At 46.9% G+C, this 25,700-nt stretch overlaps 1 protein-coding gene across 1 annotated transcript in view; it reads left to right on the top strand.

The window, feature by feature from the left end:
- The window catches only part of pot1 (protection of telomeres 1 homolog), a 61,534-nt gene that overhangs the window by 12,441 nt on the left and 23,393 nt on the right, over window positions 1-25,700 (top strand). Inside the window, exons 2-10 of the mRNA XM_080474633.1 lie at window positions 5,847-5,980; window positions 7,004-7,076; window positions 7,990-8,063; window positions 17,052-17,159; window positions 17,596-17,670; window positions 20,028-20,154; window positions 22,218-22,348; window positions 22,428-22,721; window positions 23,337-23,492. Coding sequence (XP_080330759.1) covers window positions 5,861-5,980; window positions 7,004-7,076; window positions 7,990-8,063; window positions 17,052-17,159; window positions 17,596-17,670; window positions 20,028-20,154; window positions 22,218-22,348; window positions 22,428-22,721; window positions 23,337-23,492 — 1,158 coding nt within the window. The 5' untranslated portion in view covers window positions 5,847-5,860. The remainder of the gene's footprint in view (window positions 1-5,846; window positions 5,981-7,003; window positions 7,077-7,989; window positions 8,064-17,051; window positions 17,160-17,595; window positions 17,671-20,027; window positions 20,155-22,217; window positions 22,349-22,427; window positions 22,722-23,336; window positions 23,493-25,700) is intronic.

Genomic DNA, 25,700 nt, shown 5'->3' with positions numbered 1-25,700 from the left:
AAATTTGCCTCTGGCTTCTCTTTTGTATTTCTCAGTGTTGGAAAGAATCCCCTCCCATAGTTTTTCATCCAGTGTACAAAACAGATCGTCCTGAATCGCAGATCAGAGCGAGTCACCATCCCATTGGCTTGGGGTCGCGACCTTAAAACAAGGCTCACCGCTAGCCGTAGCTAACCAGACATAGCTATGGCTGCCAGGCCCAGTTAGCTACAGCTAACTGCTAAATTGACCAGAGGTGGTTGACGATATCAGCATCCTGAGTTGACGACGATTAGAACCTCCCGTTTTGGGGTGCGCCCCCTTGTGGGAGATTCTGGTTTGAACAAAGCCCAAAGGAAAAAACTGAGCTGCTTTCAAACTCCAGATTTTCACTTTCACCTGAGGTTCAATACTAAGAATCAAGTTTTAACCAGGAAACGAGGGGTTTCAGGGCTCGACATTAAGGCTTGTCCAAACGTCCGGGGCTGGTAAAAGTTTTGTTCGGGCAAGTGAATCATCTGCCCACCTTGCCCGAACCGGCTCTTGGTTTTTAGAAATGGAGCCAATCCGATCTGGGATCGGGTTCCGATATCAACGTAATTTCTTTTTTTTTTTTTTTTCCCTCCTTGTCCTGTTCGGCAACTTGAGCAAACAATATGATGTGATTGAGAAACTTCTGGTGTCAGAACAGTGTTTGTTCTTGAACAGGAAGAGACCTGAGCGCCCCCCCCCCCCCCCCCAATTGTCCTTCAATACTTGTTTTCAAAATATTTTAGTGACAAACTGGATCCACATTTTGTCAGGTTGTGTTCTACAGTACTTCACTCTGTCATGCATCAGTTTGTGTCTTTTTATTGGTGTACTCTAGTCACTGAATAATATAATTTAATGTATGATACTACGATGTATTTTTTGTCTAAAACTAGTCATTAGTTCTCTAGTATGCACAAGAATTAAATTCTTCCCTTTAAATCATTAATGCAGTACTTGGATATAATACAGATAGTGTTTTCAACTATTCTAAGGTAATTGAAATGACTGTTAATGTGTAAATAAATTAAATATGTAAAATAACTCTGATAGGCTAAATGTCTAAATGTTTCAGTACTATGTCAGAACCTACATGGATACTCTCATGGAAAGAAGTTAAACTGTAAAAATAACTTGTGAAGTCCTGTTATGTTTGTCTGGTCATTTTTAATTGGAGTCAGATATACCTAAAGTTTATTCAAAAAACATTACAGAAACATATTCCAATGGATTTATTGGTGGAATTAATACTTTACCAAGCTTATAAATTTCCATTAAACTTCGGGCAGGTAAAAAGTTGTTAAAATCCTTCATGTCAAGCCCTGGGTTTCCAGCTGATGACTCCTGATGTGAAGTCATTTGGAGATGTTGGCTCAGACACACTTTGGCTTGGTCACCTTGTATTTTGAGGGTAAACAGGTTAGTTTTATTCCAGAGCTCCGACCCCAACAGTCCAGTCCTGGTGTCTGGGGGAGTGACCCCCCCCCGTGCTGCAACCCTGTGCTGCGCTGCTCCGTCCTCATGACCGATGTTTGTTTGGATGAACTTGAGCTACCCTCTGAATTAATGAGCATGCCGATGGCGGACTGAGCCAACGGGTTCCGGTGGTGCTCAGAGAGGCAGGAAGGCCACATTTGGCAGGGATCGAATAGGGATCACCTAATCCCTGGGCGGGCTGCAGGGGTCGGCCGCCATCTTGCCACACGGCTCGGCCAAAATGTATAGAGGTGGACGGATGGAGCGAGGGTTGTTGTTTTCATGGGGGAGGAATCTGGCTCAAGCCTCGGACGACCCTGATACAGGATTAGCTGGCTGCTGTCTGCTGACTTGACTCTACTGGCACATTTTTAATCCATGAAATCACCAACGGCTGTAGCTTGTAATAAAGGTGTAACTAGGGCGGGGCGATATGGTCCATATTCTTAGGTCATATCACTGTACATGATATATTTGTCCATATTTTGCCTGAAGTCAAGACTTTTGATTCTTCAATCACGCTGGTATGATTCTGTGTCTACATTCAAACATTCTTGTTCACACTACATTCATATAAGCTAATATTTCATTTGGATACAACAAGGGTGAAATCACAACAACGCAAATTTAGCCAAAGCAGGATTAATGAAACAGCACAATCATGAAATTGTCACGTTTTCTTTTCTTCTCTCACTTGACTAAACATCAGGTCCAGTTTCTCTGCAGGATGTTTGCCAGCAGACAGATTATATTCTGGCTCCAGTGTGTTGATGAGTTTTCTGAATCCAGACTTTTCCACCACACTAACGGGGACCAGGTCTTCTCTAGGTGGACGGTTACCATGACGATGTCTCCTGATGTTTTGGACTATGCTGTGGTATTGATCTGGAAGGGAAGAGGCCAGACTCCGTGGCGTCGGCGCCGGTTGCTTCGGTTCTCAGTTGTTGTGGGACCGGCAGGAGACGTTGATGTTAGAAATGGGAACCGAAATCAGTTCTTTCATAGATACCGAAATCGGTCGGTACTACCGAGTACCAAACTCAAACAGTACCAGTTTTCAGTAGTTAAACGCCTCCTTGTGACTGTGAGGAGTGGAAGAGCAGGTTATTTTCCAGGTCCGGACTCATTAGCTGCCGCAGTGAACGGAGCAAGTAATGAAGCCTCAGAGGTCTTCTTCTTTGCAAAATGTGATGCAGATTACGCTCGCTGCAATATTTGTGCGAGGCCAGCGGCAAGAATACTTCTGATATATGGAAGCTCCTGGTTAGGCACAAGATGTTTCTCCAGGCTGAAGAGATTGCTGATTAGTTTTAAACTTCTCTGTCCTCCATGGGCCGTCAGAGGGGAAAGGGAAGGAGCAGGAGGAGGTGGAGCTGGTTTCAATTTGAGCATTATTAAGAAAAAATGATGCTTGTTGTAGTTCAGGGATTTCATGTTGAAGAAATTCGCGAAACAACTGCAATCTTACAATACAATCAGATGGATGTTGGTTTGATGTTAGTTAAAGTTTACATATTGAGAAATGAATATGTTAAATTGAAAATTTTCTGCTCAGAATTAATCCAAAATATTTGTTTATTTTGTCTTAAACCAAATGGCTGTAAGCAACTCAATAAATCAGATTACATGTACAATGTAGAAAATTGTAGAAATACTGCTGCATTGTTCTCAATATCAAATAAACTAGATAGAATATTTTTTCCTTGCGGGGGCGGGGGTACGCTTGGATTGTGTCCTTTCAAATATGAGTATGTGAGTTTGACGTGTCACCGCATGCAGAGTTGAGGAGGCTTCACAATTTCCATGGCACTGAAAGAACCATAACCAACAGTTGCAATGTTCCGTCACCCCTCCTTTGAGCTCGCCAGCACAGCAGTACGGTTCCATTAGACGGAGCTGCAATTCAGCCGTCTGCTGATTGGTCAGTGACGATCGTCACTCTGGACAAGCAGCAATATTGAAATATCTCCTTGCAGTATAAACCCTCCATTGTTGTTCTCAACTGTTGCTTTGTGCTCACTGGTTGTTTAGTGAACTGGTTTATTGTTCCAATGGTGTTCCAATGAGGTGCAGACGCTCCTCTCAGTAACGGAGGGGCGGAGCTTCAGCAGAAGCTGGACGCTGCTGTTCACAATGAGAATGTTTTGACTGTGTCACAGAGAACGAGGCTCACAGCTGCAGCTCCGCCTCCTGAGTTGTAGCTCCGCCTCCTGGGATGTAGCTCCGCCTCCTGAGCTGCAGCTGCTACTTTCGCATTAATCCTCAGTCAGCATCAAAGTCAAATTTATTATCAGTACTGCAATATGTACAGGACATACAGAGTTTTGAAATGCCATTTCTCTCTGGCCCGTGGTGTAAACATAAAAAGATAATAAATAAATAAAAAGGAATCAGACAGAAAAACAGGCCCCTGACTTAATTTCCTGTCTAAAAGAGTCCTGGTGGACGAAGCTGTCCCTCAGTTGGCTGGTCCCGATGGCAGCAGGCTGAATAGGCTGTGTAACGGGTGGGTGGGATCTCCTGCGATGCCGAGGGCCTTGCGGGTCCTGCGACTACTGTTGTGTAATACCTGCGGCGTTATTGTTCCAGAATAGGTGCAACTAATACAGACCCTCAGATTATCTTCGAATTTTTACCAACCTGTGTGTCATAGTGATGGACAGACGCCTTTCATCATGAACTCCCATGAGTTTATAGTTGACGAAGAGTGAATGTGTGTCGAAGGAATTCCTCCAAATCGTCAGGAGTTGTTGTGTTTAAGAGATCATGATTCAAGCAGAGCTCCTGAAATAGAACCTGATCATGGCGACACACACTCTGGTGGATAGCAGTGAATTTCGGCGGCCTGTGGCTTCAACCTGTCGAGGAACACGCCGCCACGTTCCCACTGACAGACGTCCATCCGACCTGCGATCTTCAGTTTAAAGTTCAGTTGAACTGTCGTGCGCCGCAGACGACTCATTACCGGGATGAACTGCTGACAGGAAGCAGCAGATGCGTGTCGACAGCGCGGCGGGAGAGTTAAAGTCCGCGAGGCGTTTGGTTGAGAAACCCATGGAAGTGTTGGCCGCGCTCCCAGCAGGTAGCGCGTTGCTTCCTGTCAGAGTTCGTTAGTTTGATTCGGGGGGGATTTGACTGGCGAGTCCCTCGGTGGTACCTCGTCGACTGAGGACGGCGGAGCCGGGAACGGCCCGCCGGGCAGACGAGCTGCTCAGTCAACCGCGCAGTCAACCCGACTCAGTCAGCCAGAAAAACCCGGTCAGGGAAACGAAAAAACTAAATCAAATAAACCTCTGTGATTCCGACCGCGGGGACGGAGCCACCGGCCTCATGCAGGGCAGGACAAGTGATTCATTCATGAGTTCTGAGATGCTCCGCGGTTCCACCTCACACCTCGGCGTCCACCGGCCCAGACTCGTTTATCCGTCACTGATTCATGCTGCACTCATTAAGACGAGTTAAACCCCGCTCATAATAACAGCATGAAGAGGTGGAATCAAATGTCACTTTTCATTTGATTCACAATCTTATTCACTTTTATTTTCTTTCTTTAAGACAGCAGCGTTTCAGACGACACGTAACTCAGCCTGCAGCTAAATGTGTGATATGAAGTGATATGAAGTGATATGAAGTGATATGAAGTGTCTTTGTCCTGTGAAATAGCAGCGCTTCCTCTTCCTCAGCAAAACCCACTGATCTGCATATTTCAACTCGTTGTGAACGTTATTGTTTTTAGTCCAGAGGTCAGCAACCTGTGGCCCTGCAGCGCCCCCTGTTGCAGCTTCCTGACAGTTTCACAAAATTATTTGTAAATATACATTTCCCTAACATTTTTTTATATTTTATTTCAAATAGAATTAAAAAAAACTGTAAGGGACATGTATATTCCACACTGATTTTCATAAATGTTCTAATCTCCTGTCTACTGCTAAATAAAGTAAAACAGATAAAACAGAAAAACCTCTGAAAACGGCTAAAGAGCTAAAAATGTCATAAAATAGAAGTAAATTCGACCCAGAACACTTTTGGAATCAAAGCTACGTTTTAGTTTGAAAGATGTTTTTTCTTTATCTCAGAGAATTTGCATGTTTTGTGGCTGCGACACTTTTTATTTGGCGTGAAATTGTAAAAAAAACGTCTCTTGCGGTCATAAAGGCTGCAGAATGCTGGTTTAGTAGTTAACTGGTTAGTTCTGGTGTTGGACTCGAGTACTGAATCGGCTGAAGAACAGTTTCCACACGGACGGTTTTAAATCTATTGTGGAGAACCGAGGTATTCCTGGTACAACAGGTAGAAATCTGTTCATCAGAGGATGTCGTCGTTTGCACGCTGGTAATCCTCGTTTGAATTGTGTCTCTCAGGTAATTTGGACGCCATGTCTGTGCGCGTGCTGGTGGAAGGGGCGGGGCCAGGAGCCCAGCTGCCCGCCCACACCACCAGGATCCCCATCTCGAGTATCAGCAACGGCGCCGACTCCACCGACAAGATAGTCAAGGTTTGTTCAGCTGGGGGCGGGGCCACGAGAGAAGGTGGGGGCGGGGCCATGGGAGCAGGTAGGGGTGGGGCCATTAGAGCATCTTGCTCAGAGTGAGAGCGGCTGCAGCTCTATCAGAATGCTGATTACTGTGTACTGGCTAGACCAGCTGATGAAACGGTCAGTCATGGTCTGTTGCTGGAGAAGAACCGGACCTTCACGATGGGTACCGTGTTCTCCCTGCAGACCCTTAAAGTCTGCGAAACAGTATTTGCAGCTTTTTTGTGATTTGGACTGCAGGAGTTGTGAATGTGTTCATTTTATTAATAATGCTGTGGAATGTATTGTTTTTTTCTGTGTTATATTTTATCTTTAGAAGCGTTCACTTTCTCTGAAGCCAAATGAGGTCATGACATTAAACTTTAATTCATACTATTTATTGATTTCACTATAGAACAAAGCAATATAGACATTATCAAACGCTTGTAAGTGATTTTCAAAATGTATTTCATTTCATTTTTATAAAATGTTCAACTTTTATGTTTTTGAAAAGTTCCCTTTGGGACCAGACACCTAACGTTTGTCTGTGGTGGTGAAATAGTGGTGAATGTCTCCATTGTAGGGCCATCCTGAGTGAACACTATGTTCAGATACCTGCAACACATATTAAATCTAGATGAGCTGTATTTGGTCTTCAAAGGAGACTTTCAAAAAAAAAAAGGTTTTCCTTCATCTCACTGTATAATTGAAGGTTTTTTCCTGCTTCCTGGGTATTTGATTCCCTCTTCATTCATCCATCACCTGCCTCCATCTGTTCATTCCACCTGTGTATTCCCTATTTGTCTTCACACGCCGTGTTTTCTTGCTGTTGATTAGAACAGAATGAATGTATGAAACCGACAGCGGCAGACGAATCGCCTCGCGTCCCGCAGCTCCACACGTTGATCAGCGGCGTCACCGCCAGAGCTTTGATCAGCTGACAGCCTCCAGCGCTTCACTCACAGCCGCATGCTTCCCCCTCACCTCTTCTTCTTTGTTCTTCAGGGGATTGTGCTTCGTAAAGGACCGCTGGTGTCGTCGGAAGCTCACGGCTTCATCCTGAAGGCCGTCATTCAAGGTATCCTGCTGGTATGGCTGTGGTGGCCTGCGGAGGAGAGCCTGTCAGCTGTCGCTGTGAAACATCCCAAAGCCCCGAGCTTCACACTCAAATCTGCTTCCAAGATAGTCCAGGAGTCGGCAACCTGCACCTCTGGAGCCACATCGGGCTCTTCAGCGCCCCCTGCAGTGACTCCGTGACATCCTCAGAACATTTGTCATTAATTAGCTTTTTGCTTGCATTTTTGTTTTATTTGCAGACCACACAAATTTTCCCAATTGCTGCAATTGCCCCCCCCAAATATTTTTCTAAAAACTACATAAATTACTTTAGAAACTCCAGTGTAAATGGTTAAACTAAATGAAAAAAGTTGCTCGAACAGAGAATTTTTTTTCAGGAAAAGACAGAATAAAACTGGGTAAAGGAAAGAAAGGAAAAGGAAAAAAGTTACAAAAACAAGAAAAAAGGAATAAAGGGAAATAAATACTAGTATAGTTAAAACTGCAGTAACCAAGAGGGAAATGCAAAGTGACTATAAAGAGTTAAACAGCTAAAATAGCCAAGATGCATAAAATAGCTTAAGAGGTAAAACCTCTTAAAAACGGCTACAAGAGCTGAAAATGTAATAAAATAAAAGTAAATTCTACCCAAACACTTCAGGAATGAAAACTACATTTTAGTTTCTGGACAGTTTTTTTTCAGGTTGTTTGTTTTGTTAATTTAATTGAATTTATATGTTTTGTGACTCAAGATGAATTTGATTTGGTGGAAAATTGTGAATATGCCTCTTTTGGTCAACACGTACCTGAGGCCAAGAATCCAGAACTGAAGTTCCAGAATCCAGAACTGAAGTTCTAGAATCCAGAACCAAGGTTCTAGAATCTAGAACGGAGGTTCCAAACAATGTTAAAGTTTCTTCTGTCTTTATTTCCAGAAGACGATTCCTCCATCAACCTGGTTCTGTTTGGAGATCTGGCCAAAGCTTTCAGTGACGCCATCGCTCCCGGGGTGCGTTCACTCAGTCACCACACACTGAGTTCACTCAGTCACCACTCAGTCACCACACACTGCGGTCACTCAGTCACCACTCAGTCACCACACACTGCGGTCACTCAGTCACCACACACTGCAGTCACTCAGTCACCACTCAGTTACCACACACTGAGTTCACTTTAGGTCAGTCTCCATTAAAACCACTGGTTTAGGTCCGTCTCCATTAAAACCACTGGTTTAGGTCCGTCTCCATTAAAACCACTGGTTTAGGTCAGTCTCCATTAAAAAGCTGGACGATGTTCATGTGGTTCATCCAGATTGAAGTCGGGGAGTTCCTGTGTTGGTTGGTGATCTGGTCATCACTTCCTCTAGTTTCTAGAAGCAGCAGCTCATCCTGCTTCTCCTTCAGTTCAGTCATTGTTTTAACTGGAACATCCAGGACAAAACCTGAAGGAGTAAATGTTTCTCCTCATTGTTTCATGTCTGCAGGCCAACTGACCCCATGGAAGCCCACAGTATAACATAATGACACCACTGTTCCTGGAGATACAACTGATGCTCCAATTAAACTCCACCAGACGTCACATGATGTCTGTAAAGAAAAGCTTCGCCCCAAAAATCATCACATTAGTTACTGCTACGTGTGCTATCGATGTGGATTCATTCACTTTATTGATGTGCTTCAGTGCCTTTAACTGTGTGTGTGTGTGTGTGTGTGTGTGTGTGTGTGTGTGTGTGTGTGTGTGTGCGTGTGTGCGTGCGTGCGTGCGTGCGTGCGTGCGTGCGTGCGTGCGTGCGTGCGTGCGTGCGTGCGTGCGTGCGTGCGTGCGTGCGTGCGTGCGTGCGTGCGTGCGTGCGTGCGTGCGTGCGTGCGTGCGTGTGTGTGTTGCAGACAGTTCTGTTTGGATTTTCTGTTGATTACGTTGGATTAACTCAACCTGTATGTTAGTATAAACCAGGACTGTGCAGCATTTGTGACGCTCCCTTTAAAGTCTTTATTCAATATATAGTAGAGTGAGTTTAGAACAAAATAACATAAAAATGATCAATGATTCTCCCATGGAGGTCTGGATTTAGAATCCTATCAAAATAAAAGTGTAGAATCACATTACAGGCGGATCCAATGTCAAAATTCCTCCAGACAAGTCAAGATGAGGCACAGTACAGTGTGTGTGTGTGTGGCCTCCACCTGCCTGGAGGACCTCCCTACATCACCTGGGCATGCTTCTGATGGGGGGGGGGGGGGCTGATGTTCTCCTGAGGGACGTTCTCCTGAGGGACGTTCTCCTGAGGGATGTTCTCCTGACGGATGTTCTCCTGAGGGACGTTCTTTTGAGGGATGTTCTCCTGAGGGATGTTCTCCTGATGGATGGCTCCTGAGGGACGTTCTCCTGACGGATGTTCTCCTGAGGGATGTTCTCCTGAGGGATGTTCTCCTGAGGGACGTTCTCCTGAGGGATGTTCTCCTGAGGGGTGTTCTCCTGAGGGATGTTCTTCTGAGGGACGTTCTCCTGAGGGATGTTCTCCTGACGGATGTTCTCCTGAGGGATGTTCTCCTGAGGGACGTTCTCCTGAGGGATGTTCTCCTGACGGATGTTCTCCTGAGGGACGTTCTCCTGAGGGGTGTTCTTCTGAGGGACGTTCTCCTGAGGGACGTTCTCCTGAGGGATGTTCTCCTGATGGACGTTCTCCTGAGGGACGTTCTCCTGAGGGGTGTTCTCCTGAGGGATGTTCTCCTGAGGGATGTTCTCCTGAGGGATGGCCTCCTGAGGGATGGCTCCTGAGGGACGTTCTCCTGAGGGATGTTCTCCTGAGGGATGTTCTCCTGAGGGATGTTCTCCTGAGGGACGTTCTCCTGAGGGATGTTCTCCTGAGGGGTGTTCTCCTGAGGGATGTTCTTCTGAGGGACGTTCTCCTGACGGATGTTCTCCTGAGGGATGTTCTCCTGAGGGATGTTCTCCTGAGGGACGTTCTCCTGAGGGATGTTCTCCTGACGGATGTTCTCCTGAGGGATGTTCTCCTGAGGGACGTTCTCCTGAGGGATGTTCTCCTGAGGGGTGTTCTCCTGAGGGATGTTCTTCTGAGGGACGTTCTCCTGAGGGGTGTTCTTCTGAGGGATGTTCTTCTGAGGGACGTTCTCCTGAGGGATGTTCTCCTGATGGACGTTCTCCTGAGGGACGTTCTCCTGAGGGGTGTTCTCCTGAGGGATGTTCTCCTGAGGGACGTTCTCCTGAGGGACGTTCTCCTGAAGGACGTTCTCCTGAGGGATGTTCTCCTGAGGGACGGCCTCCTGAGGGATGTTCTCCTGAGGAATGTTCTCCTGAGGGATGTTCTCCTGAGGGATGTTCTCCTGAGGGATGGCTCCTGAAGGATGTTCTCCTGAGGGATGTTCTCCTGAGGGATGGCCTCCTGAGGGATGGCTCCTGAAGGATGTTCTCCTGAGGGATGTTCTCCTGAGGGACGTTCTCCTGAAGGATGTTCTCCTGAGGGATGTTCTCCTGAGAGATGGCCTCCTGAGGGATGTTCTCCTGAGGGATGGCTCCTGAAGGATGTTCTCCTGAGGGATGGCCTCCTGAGGGATGTTCTCCTGAGGGATGTTCTCCTGAGGGATGGCCTCCTGAGGGATGTTCTCCTGAGGGATGGCCTCCTGAGGGATGGCTCCTGAAGGATGTTCTCCTGAGGGATGTTCTCCTGAAGGATGTTCTCCTGAGGGATGGCCTCCTGAGGAATGTTCTCCTGAGGGATGTTCTCCTGAGGGATGTTCTCCTGAGGGATGTTCTCCTGAGGGATGTTCTCCCAGACTTGGATCAAAGCATCAGTCACCTCCTGGACCGTCTGTGGTCAAGGTGTGGTTGGTGGATGGAACCAGACAGTTGGATTGAGGTCTGGGGAACCGGCAGGCCAGTCCAGAGCATCAAGACCTTCATCATGGAAGAACTGTTGACACACTTCAGCCACATGAGACCTGGCATTGTCCTGCATCAGAAGGAACCCAGGAACCACTGCACCAGCATCTGGTCTCACACTGGGTCTGAGGATCTCATCCTGGTACCTCATGGCAGTCAGGGTACCTCTGGCACATGGGGGGCTATGGGCCATCCAAAGACGTGCCTCCCCACACCTTTACTGACGAACCAAACCGCTCATGCTGGAGGATGTTCCTGCAGCAGAACGTTCTCCACGTTCTCCACGTTCTCCACGTTCTCCAGACTCAGTCACGTCTGTCACATGTGCTCAGTGTGAAGCTGCTCTCATCTGTGAAGAACCCAGAGCGCCACTGGCCAACCTGCCAATATTGTGTTCTCTGGCTAATGCCAGTGGTCCTGCAGGGTGTGGGGCTGTAAGAACAGCCCCCCCCCTGGTGGACGTGGGCCCTCATAGCACCCTGGGGAAGTCTGTTTCTGACAGTTTGAGCAGAACCATCACATCAGTGACCTGATGGAGGTCATGTTGCAGGGCTCCTCCTGTTCCTTCTTGCTCAAAGGAGGAGGTAGTGGTCCTGCTGCTGGCTGGTGTCCCTCCTACACCCCCCTCCACGTCTCCTGGTGTCCTGGCCTGTCTCCTGGTGTCTCCTCCATGCTCTGGACACTGTGCTGGGAGACACAGCAGACCTTACCACAGCTCACATTGATGTTCCATCTTGGATGAGATGCTCAACCTGAGCAACTTGTGTTGGTGGTCGACTCGCCTCCTGCTGCCTCCAGGACGGAGAACACTAACAACATTCACCAGTGAGCAGAACCTCAGCCAGGAACCAGGAGAACAGCGTCATGGTTTGTGGTCACCACCTGCAGAACCTCCTTTCTAGGAGCTGTCTTGATAATCACCTCTCATGTCCTCATGTTGTCTGTTTCATCAGAACAACAGGAGACATTGATTGACAGTCAGAGTTGCTTCCTACCTGGACAGGTTGACTTCCCACCAGGGTGGTACTCTAGGAGGTACATGGTGTGCTTTAGGGCTTCCCTGGAGCTTTTTTAAGAAGTGTACATTGCTGGTCCTATGAATTGTTCTTCGTTTTGTGTTTATGATGTTACAGGACAGAGAAATCTCTGCACCTCATTGCAGCTGCAGTTGTAAAACCTTTTATGACCAAACAAGGCATGGGACAGTTTGTTGGGCTGCAGGTGAATTCTCAGTCCAGAGTGTGTGAGACAGAAGGTGTGTTTGGTTTCAGTCTACCCCACCAGAGCGTTATCGGTACTGCGATGGCCTCCAGTCTGGTTTCACTGCAGCACGTCAGAGTCACACGTTCACAACAAACTGTCCTGGGTGGACTTCAAACCAACAGCTCTGAACGTTTTGGTTCCCTCCAGGAGAAATTATTATTTCTCCCTGTTTCGTAGGAGTGTAACACCTCATCGGTCCACATCGGTTCATTTATTAATGATACAATTACATCGATGCACAATGACAACATCGATTCACATCGTCATCTTTAAGATATGCCTTTATTTTGAAATTCACGGAGCGCGTCTGTATGTCGGTATCACCATTTCCTGCGCGCTCTCGTCGCCTTCACACAACGTGCACGGCGGCGTCATGGCTAGCGCGAGCAGCCTAAAGGACGACATTCGCTCGCCTCTTGGAAACGAATCGGCGGGATGGAAGAATCTTGGATTCTGACAGGAAGACGGCTCAACAGACAAAACTCACGCCTAATGCAAACAGTATCCGTGCGAGTTAAAATACTCGGAAACAAGACGAACTTGGCCGGGCACCTAAAGAAGAAGCACGGGCCCGACCCGCATGCTAGCTCCGCGGTAACCGTGTGTGATGTCACGGCGGCTTTGACCAGGTTCTTTACTAAAACGCTGAGCAGCGACTCTAAAAGAGCGACGAGGATCACAGGAGCCATTTCATATTTCATTTGTAAAGATATGAGACCTCACAGTGTTTTATTGTTACACCCCGACTGTTTACACTCTTTATTTAATGCCTGATACCTGGAAGACCTTAGAAATAAAATAGTCAAATCATATTTCAGTAGTTTTTTCTGAGTTAATAGAAATATAAATGATTGTGTGAGATGGGCTCATGACATCACATCAAATCGATCGCAGGCCTGTCAATCAAATCGAATTAAAATCATATCGTGACAGACTTTGTGACATCGGCAAACATCCTGTCGTCGTCCAAACATATCGACTTCGGCTCGTGAAGATTTCTCAGCGCGGTGGGCTGCACCGGTACAGAGAGCTGCTGGGGCAAGGCAAGGCAAGGCAAACGTATTGATAGAGCGCCGTTCAAACACAAGGTCCTTCACTGTACTTCACTAAAGAAATACACAGGATTACTATTCAACAACACATCATCAGTAGAGTAAAAATAACCTGTCTCACGACAGTCTTTACGAAGAATCAAAGAAAAACATTACAGCTTTACGAAGAAATACATTACAGCTTTACAAGGAACGGTAAATAGACTTCACTTATGTTGAGTGTTTCAGCTGCGTGAGCGGCCTCAAAGCCTTTTACATTGCTAATCACATTCACCCATTCACACACACATTCACACTCCAATGGGGGCAGTTTGGGGTTCAGTGTCTTGCCCAAGGACTCTACGGCATGTGGAGATGGGATCAAACCTGCAACCTTCTGATTGAGAGAAGTGAAATAAATACATTAAACTTATAAATATAATGAATTAAAAACTTTACAAAGAAATAAAATTAAAAAAATTAAAGGTTTACTAAGAACTAAAATTAATACATTAAAACTTTACAAAACAATTTAAGAAATACATTAAAGCAAGCAAAGAAGAATCTTAATGTTAATCTCCAGACTTTTAAATATTTTACTGAGTCTTTCCCACAACCACTGTCCAATCTGTATCTCCTGATGCAGAGCGAACATCCATCAAATATCAGCTCTAATAATAAATTAAATGGTTTATATTTTTATATATTTAGTAATAATACTACAGGATGTGGATGGTTACGATGGTGCGTCACTGTCCGGTGTTTCGGTTTCACTGGTGCCCCTGTTAACTGGTGACTTCTGCCACCAGCCGTTAGCAGCAGCTGATGGTAAAATAAGACAAAGAAACACTGCGATACTTTAAACTGTAATGGGAATGTGGTTAAACGGCGTTCTCCAGGACCGCTACGGGTTCTGGCCGGGTTTTTAACATCGGCTGTGAAAAGGGGACGCTGGAGGAAGTTGGTCACCAGTTAACAGGGTAACCAGTATTAGTCGTCTTAAATCACCCACAGATGTTACGTCTCTGGGTCAGAGGACCTCGTCTCGCTGTTCCAGGACTGGTTCTGCGCTTCTGTCACAGAAACATTACGTTTCTACGTGAGCAGAGGAACTCCAGCATCACATGTAGAAATAATGAATTTTTATGTGAGCGGAGCGACGCTTTGCTACATCAACTAAAGAATCAGTCTTCTATCCATTGCCAGACTAAGAGTTACACCATAAATCCACAAATCGTGTGTTAGTTCTCACTAGTCGGTCAGTGGTTGTGGTGACTAATAGTTCCTTACGATTTTGCTTCAAAACCAATTTAATTCAATCCAATTTAAAACTGCTATAGTTCAAAACAAAACTAAAGTGAAAAGGCTTTAAAACAGATCAGCTCTACTTTGCTCTTTTCACATATCGGTATTTGGCGTCTTGAATCACCCACAAATATTAGGTCCCATCAGAAGAGCCACGTCACGATGTTCCAGGTCGCTTCGCCAACAACCGACTCGCTGTACAAGAGAAGGGAGCTCGTCACTGCGTCACTCCAAAGATTAATCTGAGATTATTTCAAGGAGCAACCAGTCAGTCGCTGCCAAAGTTCACCTGATTGAAGGAGGGTGTGATCGGAGGAGGTGCTGTGGTCCGGGGTTTGATGCCATCGTGGTTCGTGTAAACAGGTGGTGGGTTGCTTCCTGCAGTCGGCGCTTTGTGAGGCGTGGGCTCATAACGTGGTGGCGAGTTTGTTCACACGGTTCTGAACAACCTGGTGAGACAGGCGGCGGAGTCATCCGAGCCACGTGGCGCACTAAAGTCTCTTCCTGAGTCCAAGAGAAGGAATCCTCCATGGCACCGTTTCAAATATGATGAAAAAGAAAGCAGGAGCATAGCCACGGAGGTTAATCCCAGTCCTGGTCCTGGCAGACGTCTGGGTGAAGCCAGTTGTGGGATTCTGTGACAAACTGAAAACATCTCAGTGCAAAGCATGACGGGATTGAGCCTCTGAAATGAACAAGGACTTGGTACATATGAACTGGCCCAATCCTCCGATCTGCCATCCTGAGGATGTGAGCGCAGCGACGGCTCAGATGAGAGCAGCAGAGACTCAAAACAACATGAAAAGGAGAATAAATAAGGTCTTTATGAAAAAACTCAGGAAATAATTAGTCTGTTGTTTATTCCAAAGCCGGTGCTGATGACAAAGTTTTAAGTCCTGATTTAAAAGAAGTGAGTGTGATGAGGAGGTTCCTTCATGAGGGTTTTGACGACGTGTTAGAGATAGACGATCTACAGTTTCCTTCCCTGAGGATTCTGGGAGAGGAACTTTAAAACGTGAAGACGATGAAGACGACTATGTTTAGTTAAACTGCGACGATGGATCAGGTGTACGGAGTAGAATCTGTTACCTGGGCGGAGTCTGCCAACACATCAGAGGATAATCCTCCTCGGCGGCGGCGTTTCCAGGGAACGTCGGCGGAGAGGCAGGAAGTGGCGGCGGCGTCTTGTAGCTGTAGATCAGCGAGGTCTTGTCAGGCAGCGTGTCGCTGTAACGTGATTATTGAGGCTCTGAGCGCCGTCTCTGCTGCAGCCGACAAGACAAACAAAACACAGTCTCCACTTCTCACACCGGCTTATCGTCTGCGTCTCGCCGGGACGTCTCCCCGTGACGTCTCCCCGTGACGTCTCCCCGTGACTTCTCCCCGTGACGTCTCCCCGTGACGTCTCCCCGTCACGTCTCCCCGTCACGTCTCCCTGTGATGTCTCCCCGTGACGTCTTCCCGTGACGTCTCCCCGTGATGTCTCCTCGTGACGTCTCCTCGTGACATCTCCCTGTGATGTCTCCTCGTAACATCTCCCCGTGACGTCTCCCCGTGATGTCTCCCCGTGACGTCTCCCCGTGATGTCTCCCCGTGACGTCTCCCCGTGACGTCTCCCCGTGATGTTTCCCCGTGATGTCTCGTCTCCCGGTGACGTCTCCCCGTGATGCTCCCAGTGACCTCTCCCCGTGACGGCTCCTTGTGACACTCCCGGTAACGTCTCCCTGTGACATCTCCCGGTGACGTCTCCCGGTGAAGTCTCCCCGTGACGTCTCCTGGTTTACGTCTCCCCGTGACATCTCCCCGTGACGTCTCCCAGTGACGTCTCCCCGTGACGGCTCCTTGTGACACTCCCGGTAACGTCTCCCTGTGACATCTCCCGGTGACGTCTCCCGGTGAAGTCTCCCCGTGACGTCTCCTGGTTTACGTCTCCCCGTGACATCTCCCCGTGACGTCTCCCAGTGACGTCTCCCCGTGACGGCTCCTTGTGACACTCCCGGTAACGTCTCCCTGTGACATCTCCCGGTGACGTCTCCCGGTGAAGTCTCCCCGTGACGTCTCCTGGTTTACGTCTCCCCGTGACATCTCCCCGTGACGTCTCCCAGTGACGTCTCCCCGTGACGTCTCCTGGTTTTCGTCTCCCCGTGACATCTCCCCGTGACGTCTCCTCGTGACGTCCCCCCATAACATCTCCCCGTGACGTCTCCCCGTGACGTCTCCCCGTGACGTCTCCTGGTTTACGTCTCCCCGTGACGTCTCCCCGTGACGTCTCCCCGTGACATCTCCCCGTGACGTCTCCCTGTGACGTCTCCTGGTTTACGTCTCCCCGTGACATCTCCCCGTGACGTCTCCCCGTGACGTCTCGCTGCCTCGCTCGGCGTTTGAATGTCTGCCTCTTCAATCTGTCCTCCCCTCAGGAAGGAGGCTGGGTATTCATATCTGCTCGCTCACTTTTGAATCTGAGATTCCAGCTTGTGCTTGTGTGTCTGTGTGTGCAGGACGTGGTGGCGGCCTCCGGCTTCTCGGTGGGTAAATCCCCCACAATGCATCAGGACAAGCTGCACGCCTGCAACCTGCTGCTGTCTGGAAGCCACGCCTGCGTTTATGTAAGCTCTCCTTTTGTATGAGCAGTGGTCGCTCTCAGGCCTTTGTTTTATTTCTCTTCCTGAAGAGTTTGGTGCCCAAAGGTCAAAGGTCAAAGGTCAGGATCTCATTCACCTCATATTAATCAGTTGTTGTTGAATTCAAATTGTTTAACGAGAGATGATATTGGTTTACAGCTCATTCACTCATCTATCTTTTCATCCATCCATCATTCTCCACTTTTTCTCCATTCTCTTCTTTTTTAGGTTTTTGTTGAGGGAACTAACAGAAGAGTCCGTTACTCTTCTTCTCTCTGACGTTTCTTTATGAGAACTCATGAATCAGACTTCAATGTTTTCTTGTTGTTGGTTTAATGGACATTTGTCACCAGCATCATCATTGTGTCTGTTGTATTGAAACATGAGGAGAACCTCGTCTGTCCGTCCGGTTTGTCCTCAGCTCTTCCGTCCGTCGCCTCCTCCGGACCCCAGATCCCCGCTGGCCAGCAAGAGGAGCTCCGCCCCCCCCAGAGAGGTCGGTTCAGACATCAGTGACAGTTTCACTTACGACTTTACCAACATTTTGATTTGAACATTTATTTTAATGCGTGTACTGCTTCAGTCAGACGGAAACATGTTTTCAGGGTAATCTGGATACTTTAAAGGAGTCATCAGCTGGTGTCCTCACGTCTCCTTTAAATCCTCTTTAAATCAATTTTTAACCTTTATTAGTAAAACTAATCCAACATGGAGCTTCTGACCCTGTTTCATACCAACTTCCTCTCTGAGAGTCCAGGAGACATTCTGACTGGTACCATGTGAGGCTGCTGATTGGCTGCAGGAGCTGGACATCATGTTAGCATAGCATAGCGATAGCATAGCGATAGCATAGCATAACAGTCCTTTGCTCACATGAAAAATAAAATTACAAATGATGGAGTGTCTACAAACATCCAGCCACGGAGCAGCTTACCCAGAGGTTTAAAATGAAAGATTTGTTAATTAAATGGTTCAAAGTTTATACGAGTCACGTTAGCAGCTACATTCTAGCTGTTAGCATTGGCGGCGAAATGCTAAATTTACCAGAGGTTGTTTATGATGTCAGCTTCCTGTTGATGACAATCTAATCCTCCCGTTTTGGGGTGCGCCCCCTTGTGGTCGATTCTGGTTTGAACAAAGAGCCCAAAGGGAAAAACTGAGCTGCTTTCAAACTCCAGAGTCTCAGTTTCCTCTGAGGTTCAACACCAAGAATCAAGTTTAACCAGGAAACGAGGTTAACGGTGACGACTCTCTGACAAACTGGGCAATGTGACAAGGGAAAATGTTTCACATCAACACACATATACAGCACAGAATTCTGGAAAGTAACTACAAATGAGGATAAAACTATGAAAGCTTTAAAAAACCCTGAAAAACAAAGTAAGATAAAGGGAATGATTTCTCTGAGTGGTGTATTCCTTCAGTGTTGTGTCACAGTGGCACAGACTGAAAGTCAACATAACCGAGGCTCTTAACGCAACATGGCCACCATCTGGGTTGTGCGATGGAACGTTGGGTTCCAGGTCTAGTCTTCATCAGTTGACATGGCAGGAAGGTGATGGAGCAGCTTTTCATGACCAGATGAGACCAAAACAAACCTTTGAGCATTGAGCATGAAATGACCATGATCTAAATGATGCCGCCTGGGCGCTGCTCGCAGTTCAGCAGCTGAATCAATTCCACAGCTTGGTAGACGTGAGCAAAGCAGATCCTCTGTCCTCAGCATCCACACCAGAGGCTCTTCAGCGCCCCCTGTCGCGGCCACTTGACATTCTCACAAAATTAATTGAAAATAATATTTTGCCATTTTATTTTATTTTACTTGAATTACACACCGATTTCCAAAAATGTTCAAATCTCCAGACTACAGCTAAATAAAGTCAAAAAGCTTCAAGTTAAAAGAAATATATATTTTTTAAAAACTATAAAATAGCGAAAAAATACTCAATAATATATTATATAAATATAATATATAATAATAATAAAATACATAATAAAAAAAGTTGATTCAAATTGCTAATACAGAGGGTATTTTTTCCAGAAGAAGAAAAAAAAATTGGAAAAAAATAAAAATACAATATCTAGTTTTACTCTTAATAGTCGCCGTGTGTTTTAGTAAAACAGCCAAGATGCATAAAATAGCTAAAGAGCAAAAATCCATGAAAAAAGAGGAAGAACCTCTAAAAACGGATCCAAGAGCTGAAAATGTAATGAAATAGAATTAAATTCTACTCAGAACACTCTAGGAATGAAAACTACTTTTTAGTTGTTGAAAGAGGTTTTTTCTTCTTTTCTGAGGATTTACATGCTCCGATGCTTTTAATTTGGTGGGAAACTGTAAAATACGGATCTTCTGGTTCTAAAAGTTGCAGAACGCTGGTACATAAATCCACACACGACCTTCTGCGAGACGAGAGGATTCGGCTGTTTGATTCAAACCATTTTTCACACTCTAGTTAAACACGATGGAGAGTTCTTACTAAATCTGACCAGCATGAATACATGAATCCCTAACCCGTCCTCTGCTCACAATGCTGACGTAGCTTCATGTGTGGAGTTTGGTTTTGACGGAGTTTGACGCTGTTCTTGTTTCGGGAAGCATGTAGAAGTCTGTGTGAGGACACTTACGCCCCCTTGTGGGCGATTCTGGTTTGAACAAAGAGCTCAAAGGGAAAAACTGAGCTGCTTTCAAACTGCAGATTCCTCTGAGGTTCAACACCAAGAATCAAGTTTTAACCAGGAAACGAGGGGTTAAGTTGACGGATCCTTTAAAGAACAAGCCGGCTGTGTGTCAGAACAACACTGTCCAACCAGGCTGCTCACGTGTCCTCATGTGGATTTCCCTCTTCCCAGGTGTCCAAGCCCGCCAAGGCCCCGAAGTACACGTACGTCCGCCTGGACGAGCTGGAGGCGCCTGCGGTGGTCAACGTGTACGGCGTGGTGGTGTTCTTCAAGCAGCCGTTCAGGAGCCGCGGCACAGGTCGGTCTTGTTCAGCTGCAAACCTTAAACGTCTCAATAAGACGACGGCAATACCAAGGCTGACACTCACACATTCCTGATAGTGTGAACAGGCAGGGGAGCTTCATGCACTCCTCAGCTTATTGACAATATGGTGACACATTCTGAGCTTTATCACATTTAAAAAACCACCAAACTCCTGACGTTATTGACGTTGTTCCACCCACTGCAGGGCCTTCCTGTTCTCTGTACAGCTGCAGAACCCGTAGTGGTCGTTACCACTTTAGTCTTAGTCGTCCCCGTTAACCTCGTTTCCTGGTTAAACTTGATTCTTGGTGTTGAACCTCAGAGGAAACTGAGACTCTGGAATTTGAAAGCAGCTCAGTTTTTTCCTTTGGGCTCTTTGATCAAACCAGAATCGCCCACAAGGGGGCGCACCTCTAAACGGGAGGATTAGATTGTCGTCAACAGGAAGGTGACATCATAAACCACCTCTGGTAAATTTAGCGGTTAGCCGCGGCTAACTAAGCCTCGTGGTTAGCCGCGGCTAACTAGGCCTCGTGGTTAGCCGCGGCTAACTAGGCCTCGTGGTTAGCCTTGTTTTAAGGTCGCGACCCCAGTCTGATGGGAAGACAAATCGCTCTGAGCTGCGATTCAGGACGTCCACAGCCTCACTGAAGGTTATCAAAGGGAAACGTTTCTTTACCATGCTATCTAGCGGTTAGCCACTAGCTGCTAATGTGATTATAAACGTTCAACCATTTGATTTACAAACATTTTATTTTAAACCTCCGGGTGTGTTGCTCTGCGGCTGGATGTTTGTAGACGCTCCACCATCGGTTGAAATTCTTATTTTTCATGTGAGCAAAAGGCTGTTATGCTATCGCTATGCTATGCTAACAATGACGTCCAGTTCCTGCAGCCAATCAGCAGCCTCACACGGTAACATGGCTCCTCTCAGAGAGGACGTTGGTATGAAACAGGGTCAGAAGCTCCATGTTGGATTAGTTTTACTAATAAAGGTTAAGAATTGATTTACAGGAGACTGGAAACGTGTGCCATGACATAGTAAGGTTTTATACTTGACCGCTTATTTATTCTGTTTAAAATACCAGAGTTTACTGTTAAAATTCCAACGAATATTCGGGAAGAAATTTCCCGTGAAAATGACAGTAAATCAATTTCTACAGTTGATAATAAATGTACATCAAATAAATGCAAAAATCACCATGTTGCTTGATATAAATTCCATTTGTCATCCGTACAACAGTACAAACATTTACTGTGAAAAATTGTATTGTCTTCAAGAAATAAATGCAAAAATTACAGTATTGATTGTTGGAGGTGTTGGAGTTTGGTCTGGGGGGTGGAGGAGGTGTTGGTGCTTGGTCTGGGGGATGGATGAGGTTTTGGAGTTTTGGGTGGATGAGGTTTTGGAGTTTTGGGTGGAGGAGGTGTTGGAGTTTTGAGTGGATGAGGTTTTGTAGTTTTGGGTGGATGAGGTTTTGGAGTTTTGGGTGGAGGAGGTGTTGGAGTTTTGAGTGGATGAGGTTTTGTAGTTTTGGGTGGATGAGGTTTTGGAGTTTTGGGTGGATGAGGTGTTGGAGTTTTGGGTGGATGAGGTGTTGGAGTTTTGGGTGGATGAGGTGTTGGAGTTTTGGGTGGATGAGGTGTTTGGAGTTTTGGGTGGATGAGGTGTTGGAGTTTTGGGTGGATGAGGTGTTGGAGTTTTGGGTGGAGGAGGTGTTGGAGTTTTGAGTGGATGAGGTGTTGGAGTTTTGGGTGGAGGAGGTGTTGGAGTTTTGGGTGGAGGAGGTGTTGGGTGGAACGGTTCTCTGGATCGTTGCTTCGGAATCTTCTCTGTTTATTTTTTACTTCTGTGACACTTTTTTAGCTTCACACCTTTAGAGTTGCTGAGATGTCAGGACGTCCCGGCGTCTCGCTGCTGCGTCTCAACAGAAGTTTAGGCCTCTTCTAGAAGTGATTGTATAAAATCAAATGATGGAGAGAACACAGACCCAAATGGTTTGAATGGTTCTTCCCTCCGTCATGCTGGGTGTGAATGTTCTGGTGTTCTCTCACAGACTGGTGCTCCAGCCTGAAAATCATCGATCAGTCCAACAAGAAGATCGGCTGCACGCTCTTCTGCCAGAAGCTGGAGGACCATCCTGTCATCGTGAAGAACGGAGACATCATCCGGCTGCACCGCGTCAAGGTCTCGGTGTTTCCCTCAGCCCAGCGGCTGCAGAGAGAATGAAAACCTGACATGGAGTCGTTGTGTGTCCTGGACTCAGACTCAGCTCTACAACAACTCCATCACTCTGCTCAACACCTTCGGCTTCTCCACGCTGACGTTCGACGGCGCTCCGGGAGGCGACGTGGAGCCGCGGACGTCCAGCCGCTCCTTCCACTTCGACCAGGATGACCGGCGGAGGGTGGAGGAGCTGCGGCGCTGGGCCAGCAGCCAGGTGGCGCCGCCGGACTCCGCTGCCGTCCCGCTGTCCTCCGTCCAGCCCAGAGCCTTCTTCGACCTGGTCTGCCAGCTGCTGGCCAAAGCGCCGGTCGACACCACCTGCACCCTGCTGAGGGTAGGACGGATAACACACACCTCTACACACACCTCTACACACACACACCTCTACACACACCCTGCTGAGGGTAGGACGGATAACAGACACCTCTACACACACACACACACACCTCTACACACACACACCTCTACACACACCCTGCTGAGGGTAGGACGGATAACACACACCTCTACACACATCTCTACACACACACACCTCTACACACACCCTGCTGAGGGTAGGACGGATAACAGACACCTCTACACACACACACACACAACTCTACACACACACACACACTGCTGGGAAAAACACACACTTCTACTCAGACACACACACACACACACTTCTACTCAGACACACACACACACACACACACACACACACACACACACACACTCTGCTAGCACAAACACACACTTCTACTCAGACACACACCTCAGTTCTCCAAAGCCTCCTGCACACGGTGCCATGTTCACCCGAGTGTGAGAACCAATGTTTCTGTTCATGACATGCTGAGAGCTTGATGGAGCCGCTGGTTGATGACCTCTGACCTTCAGTGTCGACAGACCCAAACCTTCTTCACCAGAACTTGGCTGGTCGACACCAGGTGACCGGCTGTCTTGGTTCCAGGTGTGGGACGGGACCCGGTGTCCTCACGCTCAGGTGAAGGTGAATGTGGAGCCGCACGCCGTGGAGGGACCGGCGTCCTTCTCCAAACACAAAGAGAGCTTCGTCGCCGACATCTTGGTCTACGACAACCACGTGGAGTTCGCTCGACAGCTGAAGGTCAGAACTGGATACGATGTGAAAACGCTTCCTTCCACAGGGTCTCACGCCGCTTGGCTCGCTGGGAGGAGCCATGGAGGTCATGTGACTTCACTAGTTGCTGGTAACTCCTGTCTGCGATGCAGTCATCAGAGCCGTGTGCACGTTTATCTCTAAACTTCTGTCCTGTGGCCACTTCCTGTTACTTCTGCAGCCTGTGAGTGGAGGAGGATGATCCGAAAGCTTCAGGTCGTCTCTGAAACGTTCCCTCTGCTGTGCAGCGTCTGTTCTCCTAATGACCTCCAGGCTTTCTGAAGTTCTCCGTCGATTAGTGGAGCAGTTTGGCACCTCTGTCCTCCCACACCGACTCAGCGCTCTGGAAACATCCTGCCATAAATACGTTTGCTTTAACCTTTAAGTTCAGACGCTCTATAGAGAAATTTGCCTTGCTTTACTTTAAATACTTTTTCTTTATATAGGTCAAAGTAAATAATAATATTAATAAGACATTTTATTCTGAGGCCCCTGACAGAGAATAAGAGCATAAAAATAAAAAAATCAATAGATCATCAAATAAAAACATAAAATAGGATGATTAAACAATATGATGCAAATTAATTAATTCCATTTTGGACCAAGATAAGGACTGAAATAACAGCAGATTAGTCGACAAAACTAAATGAAAAAAGGAATGAGGCTGACTAAATGTGATATCCTGTTTCATAGCAACTTCCTCTGATGAGAGGACATGTCTCACTCTGGGTACGTCTGAAATGTCCCTCCTACCTCCTTATCTATGGACTTTACTTTAACCACGGGGTTAAGGAAAGGTGTTAGGAGGCTTCCTAAAGGAGTTAGTGAAAGGTGTTAGGAGGCTTCCTAAAGGAGTTAGTGAAAGGTGTTAGGAGGCTTCCTAAAGGAGTTAGTGAAAGGTGTTAGGAGGCTTCCTAAAGGAGTTAGTAAAGGTGTTCGGAGGCTTCCTAAAGGAGTTAGTGAAAGGTGTTAGGAGGCTTCCTAAAGGAGTTAGTGAAAGGTGTTAGGAGGCTTCCTAAAGGAGTTAGTGAAAGGTGTTAGGAGGCTTCCTAAAGGAGTTAGTAAAGGTGTTCGGAGGCTTCCTAAAGGAGTTAGTGAAAGGTGTTAGGAGGCTTCCTAAAGGAGTTAGTAAAGGAGTTCGGAGGCTTCCTAAAGGAGTTAGTAAAGGTGTTAGGAGGCTTCCTAAAGGAGTTAGTGAAAGGTGTTAGGAGGCTTCCTAAAGGAGTTAGTAAAGGAGATCACGGTGGTGAGGCAGTCAGACTTTCCCTTAGTGACGTCATAATAAAGCGACGGCGGCTCTAGTTAGTGACGTCTGCCATGGAGGGGAAAGAACTACAAGTTTCTGAAAATGAACTACAAAAACTTCCTCTGGGTTCTAGATGATTTCAAGTGGTTCTAGGCAGATTATTGCTTTGGTAACTTACATGATCTGCTCCTTTTTCAGTCATCCTGAGTTTCCCTGAACGCTCCGATGAGCGGGTTCCTTTAAATGTTGTCGCCACAAGGAATTGTGGGGGAACATGAGCTGGTCTCCTTTGGTAAAGGAAGCATGAGTGGTTCCTAGGCTAAAGGAGGTTCTAAAGGAAGCATCAGTGGTTCCTAGGCTAAAGGAGGTTCTAAAGGAAGCATCAGTGGTTCCTAGGCTAAAGGAGGTTCTAAAGGAAGCATCAGTGGTTCCTAGGCTAAGGGAGGTTCTAAAGGAAGCATCAGTGGTTCCTAAGCTAAAGGAGGTTCTAAAGGAACCATCAGTGGTTCCTAGGCTAAAGGAGGTTCTAAAGGAAGCATCAGTGGTTCCTAGGCTAAAGGAGGATCTAAAGGAAGCAACAAGCCTTCTTTCCTTTGCTTATTGAGAATTCAGACAGTCCTCATCATGGCCGCCACACTAAACCCTTCCGGGGTGAAGGAGGATTGATAGAGAAGGAGACAGGAGGGACAATTCGGACGTCCCCTCTGACTGGTACGGATGTTCGACGCACGTGATTGGCTGCAGGTCATATGCTGCTAACGGTTAGCGGCCAAAATAAAAACAACAACCAATGGTGGAGCGTCGACAAACCTCCAGTCACAGAGCAACACGGACACTGTTCCAGATAGGAGGTTCAACAATCTCTGAGGCCACGTTTACACGTACCCAGGTTTTAAAAAAAACGGATGTTTCCCCTCTACATTTAATTGACACAACCCCGCATATACCCC

Source organism: Lipophrys pholis (assembly GCF_963383615.2).
Source record: "Lipophrys pholis genome assembly, chromosome: 11".
NCBI lineage: Eukaryota > Metazoa > Chordata > Actinopteri > Blenniiformes > Blenniidae > Lipophrys > Lipophrys pholis.
The sequence above is the reverse complement of the archived record's forward strand: the minus strand, read 5'-3'. Positions and strand labels throughout refer to the sequence as shown.